The sequence below is a fragment of the Salvia hispanica genome, chromosome 3 (assembly GCF_029641045.1).
Source record: "Salvia hispanica isolate PSC_SH4W2 chromosome 3, Shi_PSC_v1, whole genome shotgun sequence".
Taxonomy (NCBI): Eukaryota; Viridiplantae; Streptophyta; class Magnoliopsida; order Lamiales; family Lamiaceae; genus Salvia; species Salvia hispanica.
The window spans coordinates 14,562,769-14,585,197 of record NC_142694.1 but is presented as its reverse complement, the minus strand read 5'-3'; the positions used below and the strand labels follow the sequence as shown (position 1 = coordinate 14,585,197).

The window sequence follows — 22,429 nt, the reverse complement described above, 5'->3', positions numbered from 1 at the left end:
ATTTTAAAAATTAGTCATCAATCTGGTTGTGGAATTTTATTCACAAATATTTCCCTTTCTCTCTCATCCTCATCCATTATGTAATGTGATTTTCATACCACTTATTACCACATCTTAAGTGGTATAGTATAAATTAAGTAAATTTATTTTTATTGTATCATATCAAACACATACTATATTTCAATGTTGGTATATTTAATTGGAATCTTAAACAAATTTAATTTTTAATATATTCTATAGAACAATAAATATATTTCCATCCCCTAAAAATAGAAATTTTTGAAATGACACGAATTTTAATATAAAATTGATGGTAAAATAAGAGAAATAGTAGCATAAATGAAAAGTGTGTACGTGGAAATAAGTCTTGCCTTATTAGAGGGTAAGAAAAATAGAAAGTTTGTATTTCTATGAGATGAACCAAAAAGTAAAAAAAATGAATAAAAAAGTAAAGAGTTGCTATTTTTAAGAGATGGAGAAAGAACTCCTTAATACTTTATCCTACTACTAAATTATGATTTTAATATGATCATACTTTATATTTTACTCTGATCTTTCCTTTCATTTGTCCGTTCTCTTCTCCATTTTCTTTCTCATTTGAAAATCCTTGCACAAATTCTTTAATTTGGAGGAATATCGACTCTAAAAATACGCTCTTAAATCCATCTTACACACAATGCAACATATTGATATTTTCACACAATTTCACACACTGACAATATATACTACTAGGTTGTTGAACCTTGGATTGATTCCAACATATGCTCAATTCTGTATTTCATAACAGGTTGACCAGACCTCGTTTTCTTATACATTTTCTCCTTCAGTGCTCTCCTTCGAGCTTCTGCTACCTCTCTCTCTGTCTTCTTTGCCTGCATCATGGCTTCTTTCTCCATCCTCTACTTCTCTCCTGCTCGTTGTGCTTCTTCTCGTACAACTCCTCAAGGTTTCGCGCATTCTTCTTGTACTTCATCTTCTTTTAGCTAGCCCGATCACCCCCATCTGCTACTTCTTCACTCTGTTACAAACCAAAATTGTAAATTTGTGCCAACAAAATCCACTAATACCTTTAATACGAGCAGCACGCAAAATCAATACATGGCCACACAGCTAGCTATGTTCACACTTGAAGACTACAAATCCCATAAGAGCCAAACGATACGGCCAGGAATAAGTTCAAACCTCTAACAGTTGTTTGGCATTGAAAGAATTGCTTCGGTGCTCTTGCTGGTTTATCGACTTCTTATATTTCTTAACATGCTTAGCATTCCTATAGAATTCTCTTTTCTTTTATATCTCACAGTTTTACACATGATTGCAGCATCTCCCAAAATCTGAAAACTTATCACCACTAGAAGCATAACCAAGTGATAAATTGGTGAATAAAAGTTCCATTTAGAGATGGAGATAAACAAAGCTCATCAAAGTTTAAACTGGATTTCAAGATATCCACAACTACGATCACATTTCTCATGCCTAGCCTGTTGCGACAACCATCTCACGCCGCAGATAATTCACACCAAGGAGAACACTTTTCCCCAAGCCAACAAAATAATTGAAAGCCTTTCCCAATCATAATTTCATATATCACTTTTGTTTTGGTGAAAACTCAACAATGTAATACAATAGTAGTAAGTACAATCTAAACATGGACATAATATACGCCTATATAAAATGTGGATGAATCACAACTTGCCTTAAATACTTGAACAAAGTCACCATTTTTTGTACAAATATTGCTACCAAATACAACTTCAATATTGGAACCCACAAGACTGAAGAGATAAAAGATTTCACAACTTCAAATTTAATTAACCAAAACCAGCAAACGACAGGGCATAACTAGATTAAGTTTATCTCTGATTAATGGAAAACATGGCAAACTAATCATCATAAAATGCAGACTTGAAAGTAATTGGAGAAATCGAGAAACATACTGATAACCCAAGGATTATTGTAGTTGTCATTCCTAGCCACCTTTGGCACTGGCGAATGCTGCGAGCGACAGCGCACCTCGCCCTCCGACGCCGCCGATTTTCGTCTCTTTCTCGGAAACTCCTCCACCTTTCTTCATCGCGAAAAATTCGAACCAATTTCAGCAATGCAATTGAAGAAGCAAACCCTAATTGCAGAATCGGAGACACCAATTTGGGAGAAGATGCCAAGTAAAATGGCGGGCGGCGGATCAAGGAACAATCGTTTAATTGAATCTTTATTTAATATGCTTTATAATTTTCCAAATTTCGATGTTAATTTAACCTAAATCGAATTTTTAAAATATTGAAAAAATAGGAACTATCAAAATTACTAAGTGCTACTTTTCATAGTTTTGTATAAGATGTGAGTCAGATAGTTAAGGGGGAATGTAAGGTTTTACCAAACAAAATATCAGGGAAGGAATAAGAAGTATATAAGAGCATCATCAACGGAGACCGGCGTGCCTGACATCTGCGGCGGACGTTCGCCATTGGGGAGGAAGCAAGGCGGACGGATGTCCCGTGCGGACAAGGGAGTTATGCGGCGTTGGCGCGACGTCCGTCGCGGGGCGGATGTATGATAATTTTTTTTCCTTCCAAACTCTATATATACGACTCGTTGCAAATTCTAAATATACGGCTCGTTGCAAACTCTATATATACGATTTTTTTAAAAAAACTATAACACATGTATTATCGTTGTAAATGAAGGACTAACAAAAACATATCGTACCGTCAGGAAGTCCGCGCGGGAAACTATATAGATTCAAACTATATTTGTGTTGAAATTTTAATTCCGTAGACTATATAGATTCAACGCATATGTATGCTTTTTAAAAAAAAAAAAAATTGTTGCATTTTTCCCATATTTGGCTGAAATTTTAATTCCGTAAATTATTTAATTCCATAAATTGTTTAATTTGGTGAATTTGTAATTTTTTTATTGCGGGAAGTCCGTGCGGGAAGGCTATGGGATGTCCGTCACTGTGCAGGGAAGGCTATGAGAAGTCCTTATGACGTGGCAGTGCTGGGAAGGCTATGGGAAGTACTTATGACATGGCAGGAGGTATTTTTGGGAAGTCCGTTAGGAAGGCTACGAGACATCCGTCAGCATTGAGGATGCTCTAAGTATATTTAAGATCAAAACTCCATTAATAATCAGGAGACAAATCATCATCAAGGATTCTAAAAATCATGTTTCGTTTGATGTATTTTCTCTCTCTATGGTTGCCTAGCTAGTTCTTCAATTGATCTTGACATTATGAATGGATCATAATATTATGGAATACTTGTAATAAAATTATGAAGTTTTTTTACTTCAATTTTATCTTTGTTGGGTGTGTATTTATGTTGTCATGGAGATGTCTATGATTCTACTATTTTCAGAGGTGAAGAATTCATGATCCTAACTTTTTTAGAGTAGGAATTGTGGATGTATTAGACTACGTTTATCGGTGGGATGGTTGACTGCCACCTCAGCTCATAAAAAAAAATCATCTGTTCTCCTCCTATAATTCTACTTGTTTGATACAATTTCATATTTTATTTTCGTTTGTTGTGATATGCGTTATTAATTTAGAACATGGATTACTATGCTTTCATATGATGCTCGGTCTACTGATTATAAGTACGTGTTATTAGGGTTTAGTGTGTAGATTAACAATTACTAAGCTTCCTTAATTAGGATTATTAATTTGTCAGATCAATAATTAGGAACTTTGCTAAGTGCTCAAATGGGTATAATTAAAATATGGCGCTTTAGAATACACATCATGTAGGAAAGTGAAAACCATTATCATGATAAAACTTAGTATAAGAAAACAAATTATTGCCTTCGAGTCGAATCGACGAACCTAAGCATCGACGAACTTGGTGTCAAGTCGAGAATCAAATAATACAATACTCCTAAAATACAAATTAAAAGAAAGTAAATAAGGCAGAAGATAGTACTTTGTAATTAACAACAACTCCATAGCCATATACAATAACCTATTATAGACACAAATTAAGAACATGACATTAAACCATAATTAGAAAATTATTAAGTCAATATTAATTATAGAAAATCAAAAGGCTCTTCATAATCTACCTCCACTATCCCACGTCTTTTTCCGACATTTTCCACCAATGATATTTGGTAGATGATAAAATATGGAATATTACCAAATGTAACAATCATGATGACGATCTAAAAACTCTATCCAATATGATTTATGGATGACTCAAATCCAAAAGCTTAAAAGTTTAAACATCAAAATAAGAAACGAAATATATAGTTATATTGCTAAAGAATTCTCATGCATACGTCATCAAAATCTAAAAGTCATATCTAAATTATAATAAGGGTTTAAGTGCATCTGCAGCGGTGGCGTTCGTCCGTCCGTCCATCCGTGCTGCTGAGCACGAGTTCGTCCGTCCGTGGCAGCGGCACGGCGCTGCTCTTAGCTAAGAGCACGTCCGTGCCGCTGAGCAGCCCTACATGGCGTATTCTTATTGGCCAACGGCTAAATTAGATTTTTTTTTTAATTTTTTATTTTAATTCGAAATTTATTTTAAAAAAAATATTTTTAAATAAAAAAATATATTTTTTCACTTCCCAAAAAATTATATCCGTTTTCTACCCACTTTTAATTTATTATTGAATTTTTCCCCCCAAAATTCACATTTTCATCTATAAATACCCCCACTTCAACACAAAAAATTCCCATAACACTTTAATTATAGGAATTTTTAATTTGTAGGATTTTAATTATGTATTTTTTTATTTTCTAGAATTTTAATTATGTATTTAAAATTTTTTAGGATTTTAATTATGTAATTTTTATTTTTTAGGATTTTAATTATGTAATTTTTATTTTTTAATATATTTTTTATAATGTAAAAATATTTTTAGTAATTGAAATATTTAAATTGAATAATAGAATAGTGAGACCCTTGAGTTTGTCCTTAGCTAAGAGCACGGATATGAGTGTTTTGCTCTTAGCTAAGGACAAGGAGTAAAAGTGGGTCCAGGCCCACCTCCATGTTCTTAGCTAAGAGCACGGACGGGGATGCTCTAAATCAAATTGAGCTAGAGTACGTTGCTTCAGAAGATAATAATATCAGTTAGGAAAAATGTTTATGTCGGCACACGATTTCAGTTCAAACGCCTCTTTTGCGCAACTCACTGAAAATTATTGATCATAATTAAAGTATAATTCTTGTTCAATACAAATGTAGTGCAAAAGTGGGAAAAATAAGACGTTTTAGGTGAATTGGTTGCAAAATTACTTCACCTTAGCTTGGAATTCAAATTTAAGACGCATTTTTATGGCACCTTCCTCTTAAAATTTCTCTTCATTCCATCAAGATCATTGTTCTAACTTCTAATTAAAGCGCATACGTTAAAATATAGAAACTTGCCCTGTTTAAAAACCAATTATCAAAAATTGTAAACAAATTTAAATCCTATATGATGACTAATATAGTACTACTAGCTAAGGCTGCAAGTTTCATTAACGATAGCATTAAGCTTTTCTTCTATTTCATCAAAAAACTGATGACCGTCGTTATTTTACTTAGCTTTCCCATGATTGATACGTTGCCATATTAACTTGTAATTATTTTAATTTTTTCTAATTTAAATAAGTAAATAAATTATTCAACAAAGATAGATATATTATTATCTTGAAAAATATTATAATATATTTCTGTGTTTTATAATATGATAAATTAAAATTATCCATCTTACCAAAAAAAAAAATTATAACTTTCATTTTTATTGAAAACACCAAATTTTAACGTCTAAATAAATCAAATTGTTAGACTCAAGATATAGTAGAATAGAATTCTGACAAAGTTTTAATTCGCACTTAGTTTCAATTTTCAACAAATTGAATATTATAAATCCATATTTCAAATATCATATATCTGTTGAAAGATATCTCTTAATGAATTTTAATATAATGTGCATCTTAAATATTTGGTCCATGACATTAATGTGCTTTGTGTACAAAATAAGAAAAAAGAAGAAATCATAAAGTTAAAGAAAGCCACAAAAATAGCAACTTAGTTAACATGATTTTTATTGCTTATGTTTATTTTTATCATTTTCATTTTCTTAAAATGACATTCTTTAGAGATGTATGTTCCGTGAGATTAATTATTTGAGATAACAAGTTTATTTATTAGGTAAACTCATTTCCAAATGGAAAACCCAATCCAAATGATTTTCTCCGATTTTTGCTTCTAAGACTATTGGATTTGTATACGCATTATAATTTTCATGTTTTTAATTATAATTCCATTACTGCAAATTTTAATAAATGACTCAATATTTAATACTCAATACATTTTGCACAAACCTTTGAAAACGCAAGAACAATGAGAATATAGAAACCAACAAATACAATTATAAATCTGTAAATTTAATCCGCACATACACTATCCATAAATAACATAATATAGTGATAACTTAAACGATTTACTAATAGTCACATAGTAAATGAATATTGTTATTAGAATACACTAATTGACAACGACAACCTCGACTTCCTGATTGTTAGACGAACTTTTGTCTTGATGATGATTATCATCACCATCCTTAGAAGAATCTCCCTCAGCAGGTTGAATTTGTTGGTTCCAGCACATACTATCGTTCTTGTACACCAAGTATAGCATCATCTGCGCCAACCCAAACACGAACCCGAGAATATTGGGTGTCTGAAAATTCACGAGCACAAATTAAATAACTATTGTAGTATATCAATTATTTGAAAATTAAGGGATTGAAGGAACAAAAGTACTCACAGCTATGTAGTAATCTTTGATGAGAAAGCCATAGAAGAACCAAACGACAGCGCACAAAGTGAGGAAGCAAGAGAGTGTGAAGGGCATATACTCTACACTTTTGGTCCGTACAACTTGTCTCTGCATTAAGCATGACCTCCTTAATGAAAAAATAATTATAATCTTGAGAATAAAATAAAATAAAATCGGAAAAGTTACCATGATACTAAGAGGTGCAACAAAGACCGCGACTGAGAAGACTGCGCAGATCCAGCCGACGATGTTCACTCGTAGATGCCCATGTGCGAAATAGTACGTGCATAATGTAATAAGTCCTAGTGAGATAACATTAAGTAAGAGGATCAACTTTGTGGTGAAAACCTAAAAAAACAAAAAAAAAATTGAAATTAAATATATGACCCAAGCATTTTACTAGTAGAAAAATAATAACAAAAAAGGTTGTAAACAAATACTGTAATTACTCTGGATTCCTTGGTTGCATAGATCATGTATATTGCTAGATATACAACCTCAATAGTGCATCCGAAGGTGTTTATAGTGATGAGCATCGTTCCATTTTTCTTGAGAAAAGCATAGTATAAATAGAGCATTGCACTAAACAATGCCACTGCATAAGGGATTGCTTGGAACCCTTCCGTCGATTTCTTCTTAAAAATGCTTCGAAACGTTGGACTGAAATGAACAAAAACACCCATAAACCTAATTTTGTTAATTAACGATCATGCCATAAAATTTTGAAAAGATAATTAAAGAAAGAGATGGATATATGGAGCATACACCGGAGCCAAGTAAACCAAGAACGACACCACGTTACCTTGAAAAAAAAGATGGAAATAGATTGTTAGGGTGAAGCATGATAATCATAAAACACTAATTCATGATGAAATTATTTACCAAGAATGCCGAAAGCATTGGCCATATTGGGTGCCATTCTTGATAAAAGTGGTGTGAGTTCTTGGCTTTGAGAGCTCAAGTTTGATTTGAAAATGAGTGAAATTCTTGTGGTTTTTGTTGGTATTTATACAGCCCTAAAAAGACTAGTCTGGGATGAGTTTGCATAGAAATTGTGGTTTGGTTTGTTTGGCATTGAGCTGTCTGAGGTTAACAACTGGCTAAGTTAATGAATCATTAAATTTCACATTTTGTTAATTTTTTCAAGCTATGTAGGAAGCTAGTGGTAGCTAGTTAGATAGGGAGTGGTATTGATTAACAACTTGGAGAAATACCACATTTGGGATGCATTAATTTAATCTCATTTCACTAATTATGTGCAAAACCCATTACTTTCATGCAAAGTTTGAAAAGTTAGGAATTTCTTTTGTGATAGTGGTAATTAAAATTGTTAAATTGGCTATTCATGCAATGAATATTCCAAGTTAGCGTAACCTTTATGAATTCGGCACCCAAATTTCCTCTTTGAAGGCACACACGATGTTCTCACTTTTATTTTGCTCACCCAAAGTCTAAATCTATAGTATATCTTAGGTTTGGGTGCCACGTTATAATTCTCTGAGTTTTTTTTTTTTAAAATATTATTTCAAGGTATATCGTAGGGTTAAAGCGGCACTTCGTTAATTTCTTTATTTCCTTTTTGGAAACAAACAAACTTTCTACACGACTTGCCATTTCGGCTTAGAGAGATGGGTTTTCTTCGTGCAACCTACTTTACCCCATTATTCTAATTTCATTAGTTTAGTAACAAAATATGCATGTTTAATAACAATGGAGAGAGTCTCTTGTTTGAGATGCAAAGATCTTATTATAAAACAAGATAAATACTCCCTCCGTAAAAGAGAGAGTAATATATACATTATTATTTCTCTTATTTTATTATTTTTCCACTTTAATTATTTATTATCATTCTTCCAAAACGAGTGCAGAAAATAATATGACTCAAGTACCGCAGAACGGGGGAAGTAGGTTATTTATAAATTTGAAAATATTTGAATTAGGGTTTGTATCTTGATTGATCTATCTATCCGCCGTCTCACACGAATTTATGTGTTATAGTCACAATAAAGGATTTACCATTTGATCTGTTTCTTAGAAATAAACTGCATTTAAACGTTGATTTATAAAACCTTATCAGTACATTATTTTGTTATGAAGTCTAGATCGTATTGGGATTTGAAATACTACGTACGTGGTAGTAAAAAAATTAAGTAGACACGTAAATCAGATCTAAAAAAAGTTCAATGCGTATCTTAAATTGCTAATATACTCCCAGCCCTAAAAAAATAGACATTTTTGGAACTGACACATTTTTAATGCATAAAGGGTCGAAAAGAGGAAAGATAAAAAAAATTATTGGAGTATTGGTAGTGTAAAATGTGATCCACCTTAGTAAAGAGAGAAAATATTACCAAAAATAGAAGCAGACTATTTTTATGGGACACAGGAAGTATTACGTATATATGAGCACTAATCATTACAAAATTTAGGTGCGATCTAGAGATAAAAATGGAATTAACATATGAAGTAGTATAATTATATCAAAATCGAAAAAGAAATGATCTATATTAACTTGAAAATCCTGGGAGGTTTTGTTATGTAAACGATGATTTTTCGTAATATGAATATCCGTCAAATTTTATAAATTAAATTAACAAACCTAACAGTAGTATTATTGACAGACAACGTGCATGAAGTTACCCTAATAGTAAAAACTACTCCAGATCTGTAACTACTGGAAATTACTCTAGTTTTCGAGTAGAATAATTTTGTTTTATGTGAATGAATACTGACAAATTGTCGAATGCAACATGAAAACTAAGTTAACCGAAAAAGATCAAAATATGATTCACATAACTATTATAAGAAGTACTTTTAGGTTTTTCAAGCAATAATTGAGATGATTGAGGCATATTAATGCAATTTATGACAATTTTTTTGTGGCTAAGAACAAATTTTGAGTTTATGTTAATATATTAATTTAGCTATCATTAATTAAAGTAGTTATAGGTGATGACTATGTTTGGTCATATCATATTATCGGTCTAGCTTGCTATAAATTACATTTAATTTCTCTTGTAATGGTAATTTTGTATTTTATTGCACTAGGGAATAAATATAAAATGTAATGTATAATACAACTATGTTTTAGTAAGTTCATCTTATCTAGCCATTGTAACTTTTTCTGTCATAAAAAAATCGACCAAAAGAATTTGATACAAATAGAATAAAAGATTAGTCTAAATTAAAGGTATAATTAAGAAACATGTAAGAGATTCAAATTTTAGAAAATTTTCCACTAATACAATTTAGGAATTTGGTTTAATATTTGTTCATCTCCGTAGTTTTGGTTATGTACGAGTATATAATTTAATGACGAGTTGGTGTATGTTGCCCATGTAGTTCGCTTTTTATACCTAGGTATGACATCTCTTGCTGTTTGAAGCTGCAATGAAACCATTAATTATCTGTATTGGAAGAAGATTAACAAATACTAATACTTGTAATCTCTTTTTAATTTGTTTTTTTCGTATAATTTTTAATTAGTAATTGAATTCTTATTTGAATATATTATATCCCTATGAACCTTACGATGCATCGATATATATATATAATAAAAATAAAACTTTAGTAGTATAACAGACTCTGGAGTTATATATGTTACGTTGGTTTTGAGGAAAGTAAATGTGTTTAGCTAGCAATCAAACTAGATCTACTAAAGCAGTAACTTTTGAAAACACATCACATTTTGATTTTGAAAAAGCAAAATAAATATATCTTGGAAATCCACAGAATCGCTAATAAAGTGAATACTACCTATTTCGGTAGCTAGGCAAAAATCGTATTTGGATCTTTTGACCTCCTTTTTACCCCTATCTGTTCTAGCTACAATTTGAGCAATTTTTTTTTGCTTTATCTAGTTATGAACTTATGCAATATCATTTTATATTGAAATAGATTTATTTTACTACAAGTTTGGAATTCAGATAATAATACTATGTCTTAATTACAATATTATTGTAAAACACTCTGAAGATCAAAAGTGTCCATGACCAATTACTATATTTACTCGCTAAGCATCAATATGATAGAGGATGGGAAAACGATAAGGAACTACTCCAAAGTAGTTTATAATAATCACTATGTTAAATTCTCCAAATCCTTGTCTCACATCAGTTTGGTGATAATCCTAGCTTCTTTATATAAGTGTGGATAACTCTCCCTCTTATTAGACATTTTAAGGGGTGAGTAACTCGTTTCTAATATGGTATCCAGTGATTAAAATGGGTGAGTGACACATTTCCAATATTCATTTTTAGATATTAATTTTTCCTGCATAGATAGTTTGGATGATGATGATTAAAATGTAAAAAGCTTATAGACATGCACAAATGCCTAAAATTTAGTACAAAATAAAATTATTTAAATTGTTATGAGGATAATTTTATATTTTGGAGAAATATTATAAATCTGAGGATGAGTTAATAATGAACCTATTTTTGGGGTGATAATAGAATCATCCAATTTGATGACTACGGGTAAGGACCAAGTTATTTCATTAATTTCTTATATGAATCACTTTTTCTTAGTTAGGTTACAATAATACATACTTAACGATTCGCCGCGCCTTCTGCCTATTTGTCTTTTTGTTCTTTTCAATTTAAACATATACTGATCAATTTTATTTAAATTTTAAATACTAAACTAGACATAGCGTGATTTTGTTTAAGGTTGAGTGTGTGAGCAAAACTGCACCAAATTTGTTGTTTAGTTTGTTGGGGTGATGTCTGAAGAAGGTGTTATGATTAATTTTTTAATCAAGGATTCAAAATTATGTTTGAGGAAAAAAATGGAAATCAGTTTTAACCATATTTGAGGGAAAAATAAAAATAAAGAACCGTTTATTTATGTAAATTTTAACTAATTACGTATTTGATCAACATATATAAAATGTTGGAATTTTTGTATTATCATGAAAATCATGACTTATAAATCAACGATTTAATTATAAAGAAATGTATGCTCATAGAAAATATTATTTACTTGTAGTTATAATTAATGGCCACAAATTTCTTTCACAATTGATATTGTTATAAAGAATAAAAAATTAAAGAGAGAAATAGAAAAATAACTTTCGATATGTTAAGCACCTAAAAATTTAAAATAGCTTTTTTGGGCAAGTATTTCCTAACTTTATCAAATGCATACCAACTATTTTGTATTTAATGATTAACTAATTTTTGCATTATTTAGTCGAGATAGTAACATTAACGATTGACTTGACGACCTAATAAAAGAAATAGAATCGATAAAAAATGCTAATAAAAAAAAAGAATTGGAATAATAATTCTGGGAGACTAAATTTCCAGCGATTTTGCTGTTTAATTTAGTAAGCTTATCTATTTTCCTCATAAAAATAAGCTGTCCTGATTTTTATTTCTATGTTTATTTCATTATTTTTCTTAGAAAAATAAGAGTAATTATTATAACTATTTGAAAAGTAGTGTAACTTTACACAATTTTTATTCCCTAACATTTCGTAGGTATTATTTCATAATTTCAAGATTCTTACATATTATTAAAATTTTAATACGGAGTATTATTTTACTAAAATAATTAAAAATAATTAGTATATGTTTTTATTATAATAATAACTAATGATTAATATGTTAGCAATTATTAATAATTAAGTATCTCTTAAAATAATTTTTAAAATCATAAAATATAATACTCCCTCCGTTCCATAAAAGTTGAGTCGTATACCTTTTTAGTCCGTCCCAACAAAGTTGAGTCATTTCTTTTTTTAACAAAAGACAAAACATCTAATCACTCTTACTTTATTCCATCATTTACTTTACTTTCTCTTATCTTTTCTACTTTTTTCATCTCTCCTATTTATTTAATATAAATTCTTAATCTCCGTGCTCAAAAGTTTTATCTCAACTTTTGTCGGACAGAGAGAGTAATAATAATAATAATAGTGATAGTAATAATAATAATAATAATAATAATAATAATAATTATTATTATTATTATTATTATTATTATTAAAGTGCACGTGTTAATTGACTAAAAAGGCAGTGTTCGTGACTTGTAAGAAACCTCTAAAACTGAAATAAATGTATTATACTAGTATTTGATAGTTTATGGTCATATAAGTTTGGCATTGTGCACGTATGTAATTAATGAATTAAATTGTTAATTATTTTGGGGCTAATACGAGTTTTTAGGTGGAGACTTTGATTATACAAATCTCCGTTAAATATGGGAGACCAGACCCCGTTCATTATTGATTAAGAAAACATGCATGATCCTTTATAAATTGCAATTAAAATCAATCAAAACCAGAATGATATCTTCCTTCATATATACCCCAAATTTGTTTTCTTTAATGTAAATAAATTTGGTTAAATTAATATTTGACCGAAATAAGATGAGCGGTATTTCTATTAAGGAAACTCGCAAAAAATCAATAAATCTAAAAGCCCATAAATAACTAAATAAAGCCCAACCTAAGTTCAAGACATATGGAGGTGGTTTCATTAATGTTCATTAGGTCTATCTTGAAGTTCTCCATATATGTTTAACAAAGTTTGATGTATTATTATGATAGAATTGCAATAATCATTATTATGGTATGAGCTATGGCGATCGGTATGCAGATATGTGCGGTGGATATGATACCAATTTCAAGAACACGGTGTTGATAGGAAGGAAGGTGTTCTATTCCTGACCAAAAGTAAAAACACATCCAAAGAATAAAACAAATAATAATGCATATGGATCTCACATTTCGTTATCACACACTCCATTTATTACACACTCAAATATTTTTTAAATACCCGCACCCAACTCAACCGAGACTCATAATGCGACAGAGGGAGTACAATATTTTTCAAACGATTGCAAAAAAAAGTGACTCAATTTTCTTCGGACGGATGGAGTACTACATTACAGGTGGCGTTCGGTCTATTAGATAAGATAACATCGACAAATACAATATGAGAAGAGCCATAATAGAATTTTTCGTAGGATTAAATTAGTCTTTGAAATGATGGTGAGATAGTTAATTATGAGATACAATCTAATCTTTACATTATAGAGACAAAATAAAATACATTTCACATGACGAACTTTTGAAAAAAATGCAACCAAACAAGAGATAAGATTAACCATCGTCTTTAGCACAAATAATCATGGTAACTGAACAACTCCCATTGTATTTGTAATCTATTTGTCCATGTGCATACCATACCATCAGTATAAGAGACAAGAAAAGAATACAGTGAAACTATAGATTCTCATAACAAAACATGCACACGCCGTTAAAAACAATCCCCCTCACCTTACATATCACTAATTTCGAATGCTACAAACCTACACACACATACATAAACATTCCTGGATCAAACCAGAAGATGATAACATACAAAGGTGTGCAATTGACAGCACAAACTAGGACAAGCTAAGCTAAATCCCTAACAAGCTGCTGTTAGTATATATATCAGTTAATCGAAAGAATATATACAGACCCATATATCACCAGACGTTCGAATCTGCACAACCTTGATGCCTGACTAATCTCACTATTGAAAGTTGAAACCACTCAAACACCATTGCAGAGCATAAATTACTGATTCATCTTTGCAAAACGACCCTTTATTCTCACCCTACTTTCTGCTCGAACCTTCCTTGATTCGTATCTCACATGCTTGTCATACCTGCCACACAAGAATTCCCAAAACTCGAATATGTAAGAACTAAGAAGCTCAATTTATAATAGATTCAACCATGGGAAGTTTAAGAGAACTTTATACAGCTTTCATGCATACATCGTATGACATGGGATTGGAAGTTTACCTTCTAGTTTTCTTCTTCTCTTTGTAGCGCGATAGTGCAGAGTCTCGTTCTTGGCTGTTGAGCTCACGTGTTGCCGAAGTAGGAAGCAGTTGAAAGGCCTTGGAATCCCCAGGAACACATGACTGCTTCTCTTGGAGACCATTTGCAAAACCAGTACTGTCACAGGCATCTGAATCCTTGTCTGGCACTAAATGGCTCATTTCAGCGAAATCACCAAAATACGTGGAAGGGAAGCCTTCATCTTGAACCCCTCCAACAAAACACCAATCAACATTACTACGCTGCAAAAATAGAGGAAAAACAGTTTTATTCATACTGAACAAATTGCATGTTTTGGAAGACAGCCGATCATGAGTAAAAAACGTTGCAACAAATGAAATGAAACATATTATCATTATCAAGAATTTTTCCTCAAAGCATAAAATTCAACCAACTCAAACTTATTACCTCATAAGAAGGGACTTTTAGCGGTTCCACTTTAGTTTCAAGGCCAGGACTCGGCTTCAAATATTTTGCAGTTATTTCTGGCTGAGTACTTTCAGTATAGGCTTCAAAGTCAAGGGAACCACTGTAGTTCGGATCCTTCTTTGCCATATCTTGAAGTTGGATAAATATCTCTCCTTTGTGTTTACCACACAATGCATTTCGATTCTGATAGATTCACATCATTCAAAAGGTAAATCCAAGAGCAAGCAACACCACAAGCCACTAGTAAATCATATCAAGAATATAAGCAATGGATACACAAATTCATAACAGAAGATTAGTGTCTAACACAAAAAACAGCTGTGCCTGCTACAATTAAAAACCATATCAAAAATCAGATAACACAAAGAAAAATTGAACTCAGAGATAGATATCTTGCAACAAGAGGGAAAAAAATTAGTATTCAATCTGCTATGCACACCAAAACAAAGATCCCTGCAAGTAAATCTCCACCATTAATACAACAAAGCAGAGACCATCATCAACCATAAAACCATAGAAGCTTTTTACCAGAATGAAACAGATAAACCCTAAATTGTGAAATGAATTGAGCATATAGACGTCACAATGTGTGCATAATTGTGCGTATACAAAATTCAGAAATCAAATTTTGCCAAAAACAAAACCTTAGGCAAAGAGGGGACGCCGGTAGCCTGAAAAGCAGGCGCAGAATCATCATAATCATTCCCGACGATCAAATCATTGAGACTGACAACCGACGGCGTCTCCCACACCAACACATCCGAAAATTCGTCGAGATCCAATATTTTCTTCCCCAAATCCTGCAACCCTAGAAAGCCTAGCAGCTCGCTGACGGAAGGACAGCCGGTGAAGCCCTCCAGCGGGCGGCGGTGGTGGACAGATCCGAATTTGTTGTGAGAGTCCCAATCGCAGTTCTGGCAGAGAAGCGCCGATTCGGTGCAGCAGAAGATGGAGGAGGGCGAGGAAGTGCAGGAATCGCAGAGGAGCGATCGGTTGTGCTTGTGGAAGAGCGGATTCGTGGAGTGCACCTGGCGATCGCAGCTGAAGCAGAGCTTGGCGGAGTCGGCGCGGCAGTAGAGGAGCGCCTTGGAGTCGTTGCAGAAATCGCAGAGACGGTCGGTGGTTTGAGTGTGAGTATCTTGCTCTGCTTCAGTCATGCCGCTAAAATTTAAAAGAAATTAAAATATCTCCACTTTTAGATTGAGGATTCTGCAGAAATGTTGATGATTGAAGCTCTGGGAATTTTAACCAAAACTCCAAACCCACTCTTATCACTTTTCACGTGTCATAATATCTCTACTTTTAAATTCATCAACATTATTTTATTTAATTAAAATGTTGGTTTGGTTGGTTGGTTATACTCCTTCCCTTTCCGTGCCATAGTAATAGAGTTATTTTGTCATTTTAATATGTTCTATAGTAAAAGCATCTCCAAGGAGAAAGGTAAATGGAGAAGTAAATTAATATAACTATCATATTTACATTTTCTTCATGAAAAAACATTCTCCAAGGAGAGAGGTATTTGAGAAGGTAGTATACCTTTTCCCATTTTAAAGAGGATCTTTATCACTCCATTGATGGAGAGGTAAAATCATATAACCACCATATTTATTTATTTTTCATAAAAAATCATTCTCCAAGGGGAAAGATATTTGAGAAGGTATTACACTTTAGGTTTTTTTAATATTTTTCTACTATTATTTTATTTTTTTTAAACGATATATCTTTCTATATACCTTTTATCCTTGTAGTTGATTGATTTTTAGAAATGTATATTGCACTTTTTGAGAAGGTATAAACATGATATACTCTTTTCATTTACTTTCTTTCCTTGGAGTTGCTCTAATAAAGTCATTTTTCTTTTTAATAAAAGTCCACACATTTTTCCAAACTTACTTTACTTTTTCTTACTTTTTTCTCTCTCCATCTCTCTACCTTTTACATTTTCCACTTTATTCTCCATTTACTTAACTCACCTAATATATTTTTTTCTTAATCTCCGTGCCATAAAAAAATGCGTCCATTACTATGGAATGGAGTGAGTAGGATTTGAAAATATATTTGAGTGCGAGTAGTAGTAGTATAGTATCGGGTTTTGGAATAATATATCTATAGATAAAATGAAGGTAATATAATATATCAATATTTTGTAGCTCCCCTTTTTCCGAAACTCCTTTTAATTTTCTCATTGCAATAATAAGTGATAATCATTAGTGAAACCAATTATTAACATTAGGTTTTTATTTGACTATCTCATTATTGTAAAAGAAAGACTGTCATTATATATTGTATTGAAAATAAATACTAACAGCGTCATATAAAATTATAAATAGTTATAGACGAGGAATCGTCAAAATAGTTGTTTTGAAGTAAAATTCGTTTCTAACCATTTTTGTATCAAAAATTTAAAATAAGTACTTTAATTGCGTGAATTGAGACAAACTAGGCTATTGATCACGGTTTGCATGTAGTATGAGAAAGTAGTTAAATTAAGGCTTACTTAATTAATCATATTTATTTTTTATTTCATCGCAACAGTATTTGTTGGAATATCATTACGTAATTGGTGATGTCAATTGCCAGAATCGATTTCCAAATGCTAGAGAGATAAAATTTCTTCGGTATACTATATATGGTGTTTACCCACTTACATGATTTGAGTAATACTATTATTTATCGTTTTTGTAAAAATATTGTGCATCCAGCAAATTTCTACTGCAAGATCTTCATTGCATGATTTTTTCCTGCTCTTATCAATGAAATTTAACAGTAGTAAAAAACATATGAAGTAGACAACTTCATGTGAAAAGAATCAAAGAATAGTGAAAATAGATTGATTCATCACTATCTATTAGGAGTACAAGCTTAAGACAACCTTGGAATGATTCATCACTATCTATTGGAGTTTTGTTTGTCTCCGAAAAAGACTAATGTTGGATTTTTGGACTCCACATATCTGATATATCACTTGCAAATCATTTTCTAGCAGAGATATTTATTTATGAACATACCAGAAGCCGATAGAATTTAGGTCTAGGAAAAGAGAGATAAGTAAAAATAAACATTTGTTTGAGAATTTAATTCATAGAAAAAGAGATCCAGGCGTTCAGACCTAGTTTGAATGATGAAATGGAGACTCGAAGAGTTTTGAATTCAGTCATGTCTATGTGTGGTATACAAATTCCATCACATGCATCATCGCAGAATTTGCATTTGTTTCAGAATTATTAATGCCTTAACAATCAAAAGGATTTAATTACTTGCGACTTAATTAAACCCAGAGGTATGTTACTTAAGATTATTAAAATCCGTAATCAAAACATTTGATTAAGAGCCCAGCACAAATGAGTAGTATTAAATAAGCCCATTGACCAAATCATTAAATTGAGCCCGGTCCACAATAAATATCGGGTACTAGTATTAACTTAGCCCATTAAGCAAATTATTAAATCGAGGCCACACCACAATAAATATTGGAAGGTCAGAGCATCGCCAACCGCGGATGTCCCGGCGTGCCCGACGTCTGCCATTACGCGGGAGGGAGGCGGACACGGGAGATCCGCGGTGTTGCCGGGACGTCCGTCGCGACGGCGGGTGGACGTCCGCCATTGTATCATGCCGACGGACGTCCGATTTTTTATTTGATTTTTTTTTACAAACTCTATATATACGACTCGTTGAACTTCATTTCATTCGCACCACTTGTTTTAACGAGTTTCTCTCTCTCTACATTCATTTCTTTTGACAATAAATGGAGCACTACGATAGTGATTCCCCCGCCACGAGCGAGTCACAAAAGCAGAATATTCCCTCGTCCTATATTCCCTCTCGAGTCGGGGGAAATACTGGCAGAAGTGCATCAATGTCCGGGATGATGCACGAAATGACGACGATGATGCAGCAACCCCAAATGGCGGGGATGATGCCTGGGTACTACAATATGCTCGGGATGATGCCCAGGTACTACAATATGCCCGGGATGATGATGCCCCAGATGCAACAGATGTCGGGCATGCAACAGATGCCGGGGATGCAGCAGATACCGGGGTCGATGCCCAAATGCAACAAATGTCGAGGATGATTCCCCAAATGCAACCGGGGATGATGATACCCCAAATGCAACAGGGATCCACTACCGCTGCGGGAGGGAGCAGGCAGGGTGTCCCCCAATCACCTGTGGACAATGTCTATCGTCCATATATGGATTTATTGAGCAGTGATTCTTCCCAGCGTACTTCGTTGGAGACTCGTACTGCCCTGGAGACTCAGTTCCCTGGCGTCGAGATGTTCTCTTTTGAGGAGTTGGGGATAACTCCGCGGACGTCGCCAGCCACGCAGCCAGCAGAGCCACCGGCGACGAGGACGCGGAGGGCGGGGAAGAGCAAGGCCACTAGCTCGCGTGCGGCGATCGATGGTAGGGCGGGGGGAGGAGGAAGGCAGCGGGAGAAAGATGACCGTCTGGAGCGTTCAGGAATGCGTCGCCCTGGCAAAGGCATGGATTAGTGTAGTCGAGGATCCATACGTCTCGGCCAACCAGCACATCGAGAGAATGTGGTGGCGCATTAGCCAAAGCTACCTCGAATGGAAACCAGCCGGCGGGAAGCCTCACGATGCAGAGCAATACCTGAAACAATGGGAGTGACTGAGGAGACAACTCAGCCGATTTGCCGGACTCCGCCAAAAAAACATCCGCTCGGCAACCAGCGGCATGACCTCCGAGGATGTGATGTTTCTGTCTCACCAGCAGTTCCTCGACAGTGAAAATGGATTCGGGGAGTTCAAATATTGGGAGGTTTATCTTGAGGTGGAGAATTCCCCCAAGTTTATGGCGGGTGTTGAAGCTGGGTAGCCTAAGCGGACGAAGATCAACGCCTGCGGCGAGTACAGCAGCAGTGCCAGTTCCCACGAACTCCCCGAAGCTGAGGCAGAGATCCCGACACCTCAATCGTCTTCCCGCCGCCGTCACCCGATTGGGCAAAAGGCTGCGATGCGGATGGCTAGGGGAAGTGCCAGCAGGTCCCAAGAGGTCCAATCGGAAGCTCCTTCTCTGATCACTCCCGAGCTCAGCAATCTCGCCGAACTGCAGATGACGCAGTTCATGATCGAAACAACGGAAAAGTGGCATGCAGCGACGGATCCTATGTATAAGCGGATGTTGAAGGATGGGATCGACACTCTGAGGAGACAGTTGAGGCGCCACCCCTGCCCAATGTTGAAGGATGGGATCCCATTCATACTATTTTTCTATTTTTAGGATGTGTAGCTTTGAATGTTTCTAATATTTCATTATATATATATTTTTTCATTTGTATTTCAATTTTATAATTATTTCAAAAATAAAGACTGAATAATGCAAATTACTATCGGAGATATAACTTGCAACTATAGTTTAGTATTGAAGTTGTGATCTGGCGCAGAGAGAGCAAAATGATTGATTGGATGGGTAGAAGAATGAGAAGAGGCTTATGTCATGGATGCCTAATACAACTATGACCTCAAAAATAAACGAAATTGAAGAGAATAAGGATCGATCATAACGATAAACCGAGCAATAATTTTGAAATTAGTATAGAAAGTAAATGAAATACACGTGTAGTACGTTGTAATTGAAATGGAAGAGGGCCTGATTAATCTTTTAATAAAATTAAACAACCAATACATCAAACTCAAAATTCAAACGTGATCCAACGCATAATTTTTTAGGTATGAGAATAAAATTGAGATTCGTATTTAACCTTTTGGTCTTCGCCATTCATTACTAGATCTTATATGATCGAAGTGATTCCCCTTCTCTATGACATGATCTTTGATGCTTTCCTAACATGTGATTGAGCTTATTGATATATTTTTTTAAGATGTAATGATTTAGAAGTTGAAGTTTCATATATGGCTTTAAGATATTTGTCTTGTCAGATTCGAAATAACATACATTTTCCTTCTCGAAAAAAATAAAAACACTAAAACTGTGATATGATATGATATGGTGGAGAAAAATTGTGAAACGGCCGTCCCTTTTACTTCTTTTACTAAATATATTTCTCCTAAAACTATAAACAATTACTACAAATTTAATTCAAAATACGAACAGTGAAAAATTGGTCCATGACATTTATGCGAATTCGAAAATCAAAATGGTCCAAGATTATAAAGTTTTGACGTTGAGGTATGTGCTATGTACGTACTAGTATATTATTTCAATGACTAATTTGATATACGTAAATAAAATATGATGATTCCAAAAAAGAAACAATATATATGGGAAAAGTTAAGGGAATTCCATGCCTTTCCTTATCTAAAATATAGTGGTTGAATCCATGGATTCTAAAGTGGAGCATTTTTTTCTTTTGTTACAACTTTATGCAAATGGAGTAAATAGAAATGGACAAGGAATTTGATAAAGTGGAAAGCATAGTATTGTCCCTTTCTTTCCTGGCAAATATATTCATGTTTCATGTTCACTCTCTCTCAAATGCACACTCACACAACTAATTTTCTATATTGCTTATTTTATAGCCTCAATATGTAGCATATAGGAGTATTTTGTTTCTAGGCATGCAGTTGTATATTTTTCTAACGGATAGCATGATAAAACATATATGTCGTCCACACGTGCTGTTTGATAGGCATGTTAAATTAGTGCAAGATAGTTAATTAAGATGGACTTTAAGATAAGGATATGTTATCTCACTCTTTCATACTTTTAAATAATCCACCATTTGGAACTAATTCGCAGCGGGTCGAAATAGGTTTTGATGGCCTAACATGGCCTTATTTTATCTACCAAACAGCCAAATAAGCCTTATAACTATATCTTAGTTTTATCTAGGCTACCAAACAAGCACTTTATAGACTAAAGAGTGAAATTATTATGATGTTCATATTACTCCCTCCGTCCCAGATAATTTGTCTCATTTTTTCATTTCGGTCCGTCCCATATAATTTGTCTCATTTCACTTTTTATCATTTTTGGTAGTGGATCTCATATTCCACTAACTCATTCCTACTCACATTTTATTATAAAACTAATACTTCATCCGTCCCACATAATTTTACCCAGTATTCCATTTTGGGTCGTCCCACATAATTTTACCCATTTCACTTTTACCATTTTTAGTAGTGGACCTCATATTCCACTAACTCATTCTTACTCACATTTTATTATAAAATCAATACTTTAAAAGTAGGACCCACGTCCCACCAACTATTTCAACTCACTTTTCATTACATTTCTTAAAACCCGTGCCGGGTCAAAGTGTGTAAAATTATGTGGGACGGAGGGAGTATATATAAAAATAGGATCCACATTCCATTAACTTTTTCAACTCACTTTTCATTACATTTCTTAAAACTCGTGTCCGATCAAAGTGAGACTAATTATCCGGGAC

At 33.4% G+C, this 22,429-nt stretch overlaps 2 protein-coding genes and 1 pseudogene across 4 annotated transcripts; all 3 read right to left on the bottom strand.

The window, feature by feature from the left end:
* Positions 1 to 633: 633 nt before the first annotated feature.
* Positions 634 to 2,352, bottom strand: LOC148930221 (uncharacterized; annotated as a pseudogene). Its single transcript, XR_016136870.1, has 3 exons — positions 1,945 to 2,352; positions 1,183 to 1,296; positions 634 to 1,018 (listed from the first exon to the last, which is right to left on the bottom strand). The product of XR_016136870.1 is annotated as an uncharacterized LOC148930221 (transcript).
* A 3,993-nt stretch (positions 2,353 to 6,345) lies between these two features.
* On the bottom strand, positions 6,346 to 7,767 carry LOC125217070 (bidirectional sugar transporter NEC1-like). 2 transcript variants are annotated; one of them, XM_089067513.1, is made up of 6 exons: positions 7,659 to 7,767; positions 7,542 to 7,578; positions 7,217 to 7,436; positions 6,963 to 7,124; positions 6,765 to 6,884; positions 6,346 to 6,677 (listed from the first exon to the last, which is right to left on the bottom strand). In XM_089067513.1, the coding sequence occupies exons 1-6, from the start codon at positions 7,693 to 7,695 to the stop codon at positions 6,483 to 6,485; spliced, it is 771 nt and encodes a 256-aa protein (XP_088923639.1). In that variant the 5' UTR covers positions 7,696 to 7,767; the 3' UTR covers positions 6,346 to 6,482. The 2 variants fall into 2 exon arrangements, with proteins under 2 accessions (XP_088923639.1, XP_047974852.1); XM_048118895.2 differs by having other exon boundaries at positions 7,226 to 7,436; positions 7,659 to 7,760.
* A 6,230-nt stretch (positions 7,768 to 13,997) lies between these two features.
* On the bottom strand, positions 13,998 to 16,314 carry LOC125210357 (zinc finger protein CONSTANS-LIKE 13-like). The gene is made up of 4 exons (XM_048109916.2): positions 15,689 to 16,314; positions 15,024 to 15,227; positions 14,577 to 14,857; positions 13,998 to 14,437 (listed from the first exon to the last, which is right to left on the bottom strand). Exons 1-4 carry the CDS (start codon positions 16,199 to 16,201, stop codon positions 14,347 to 14,349), a joined length of 1,089 nt encoding a protein of 362 aa, XP_047965873.1. The 5' UTR covers positions 16,202 to 16,314; the 3' UTR covers positions 13,998 to 14,346.
* Positions 16,315 to 22,429: the final 6,115 nt, after the last annotated feature.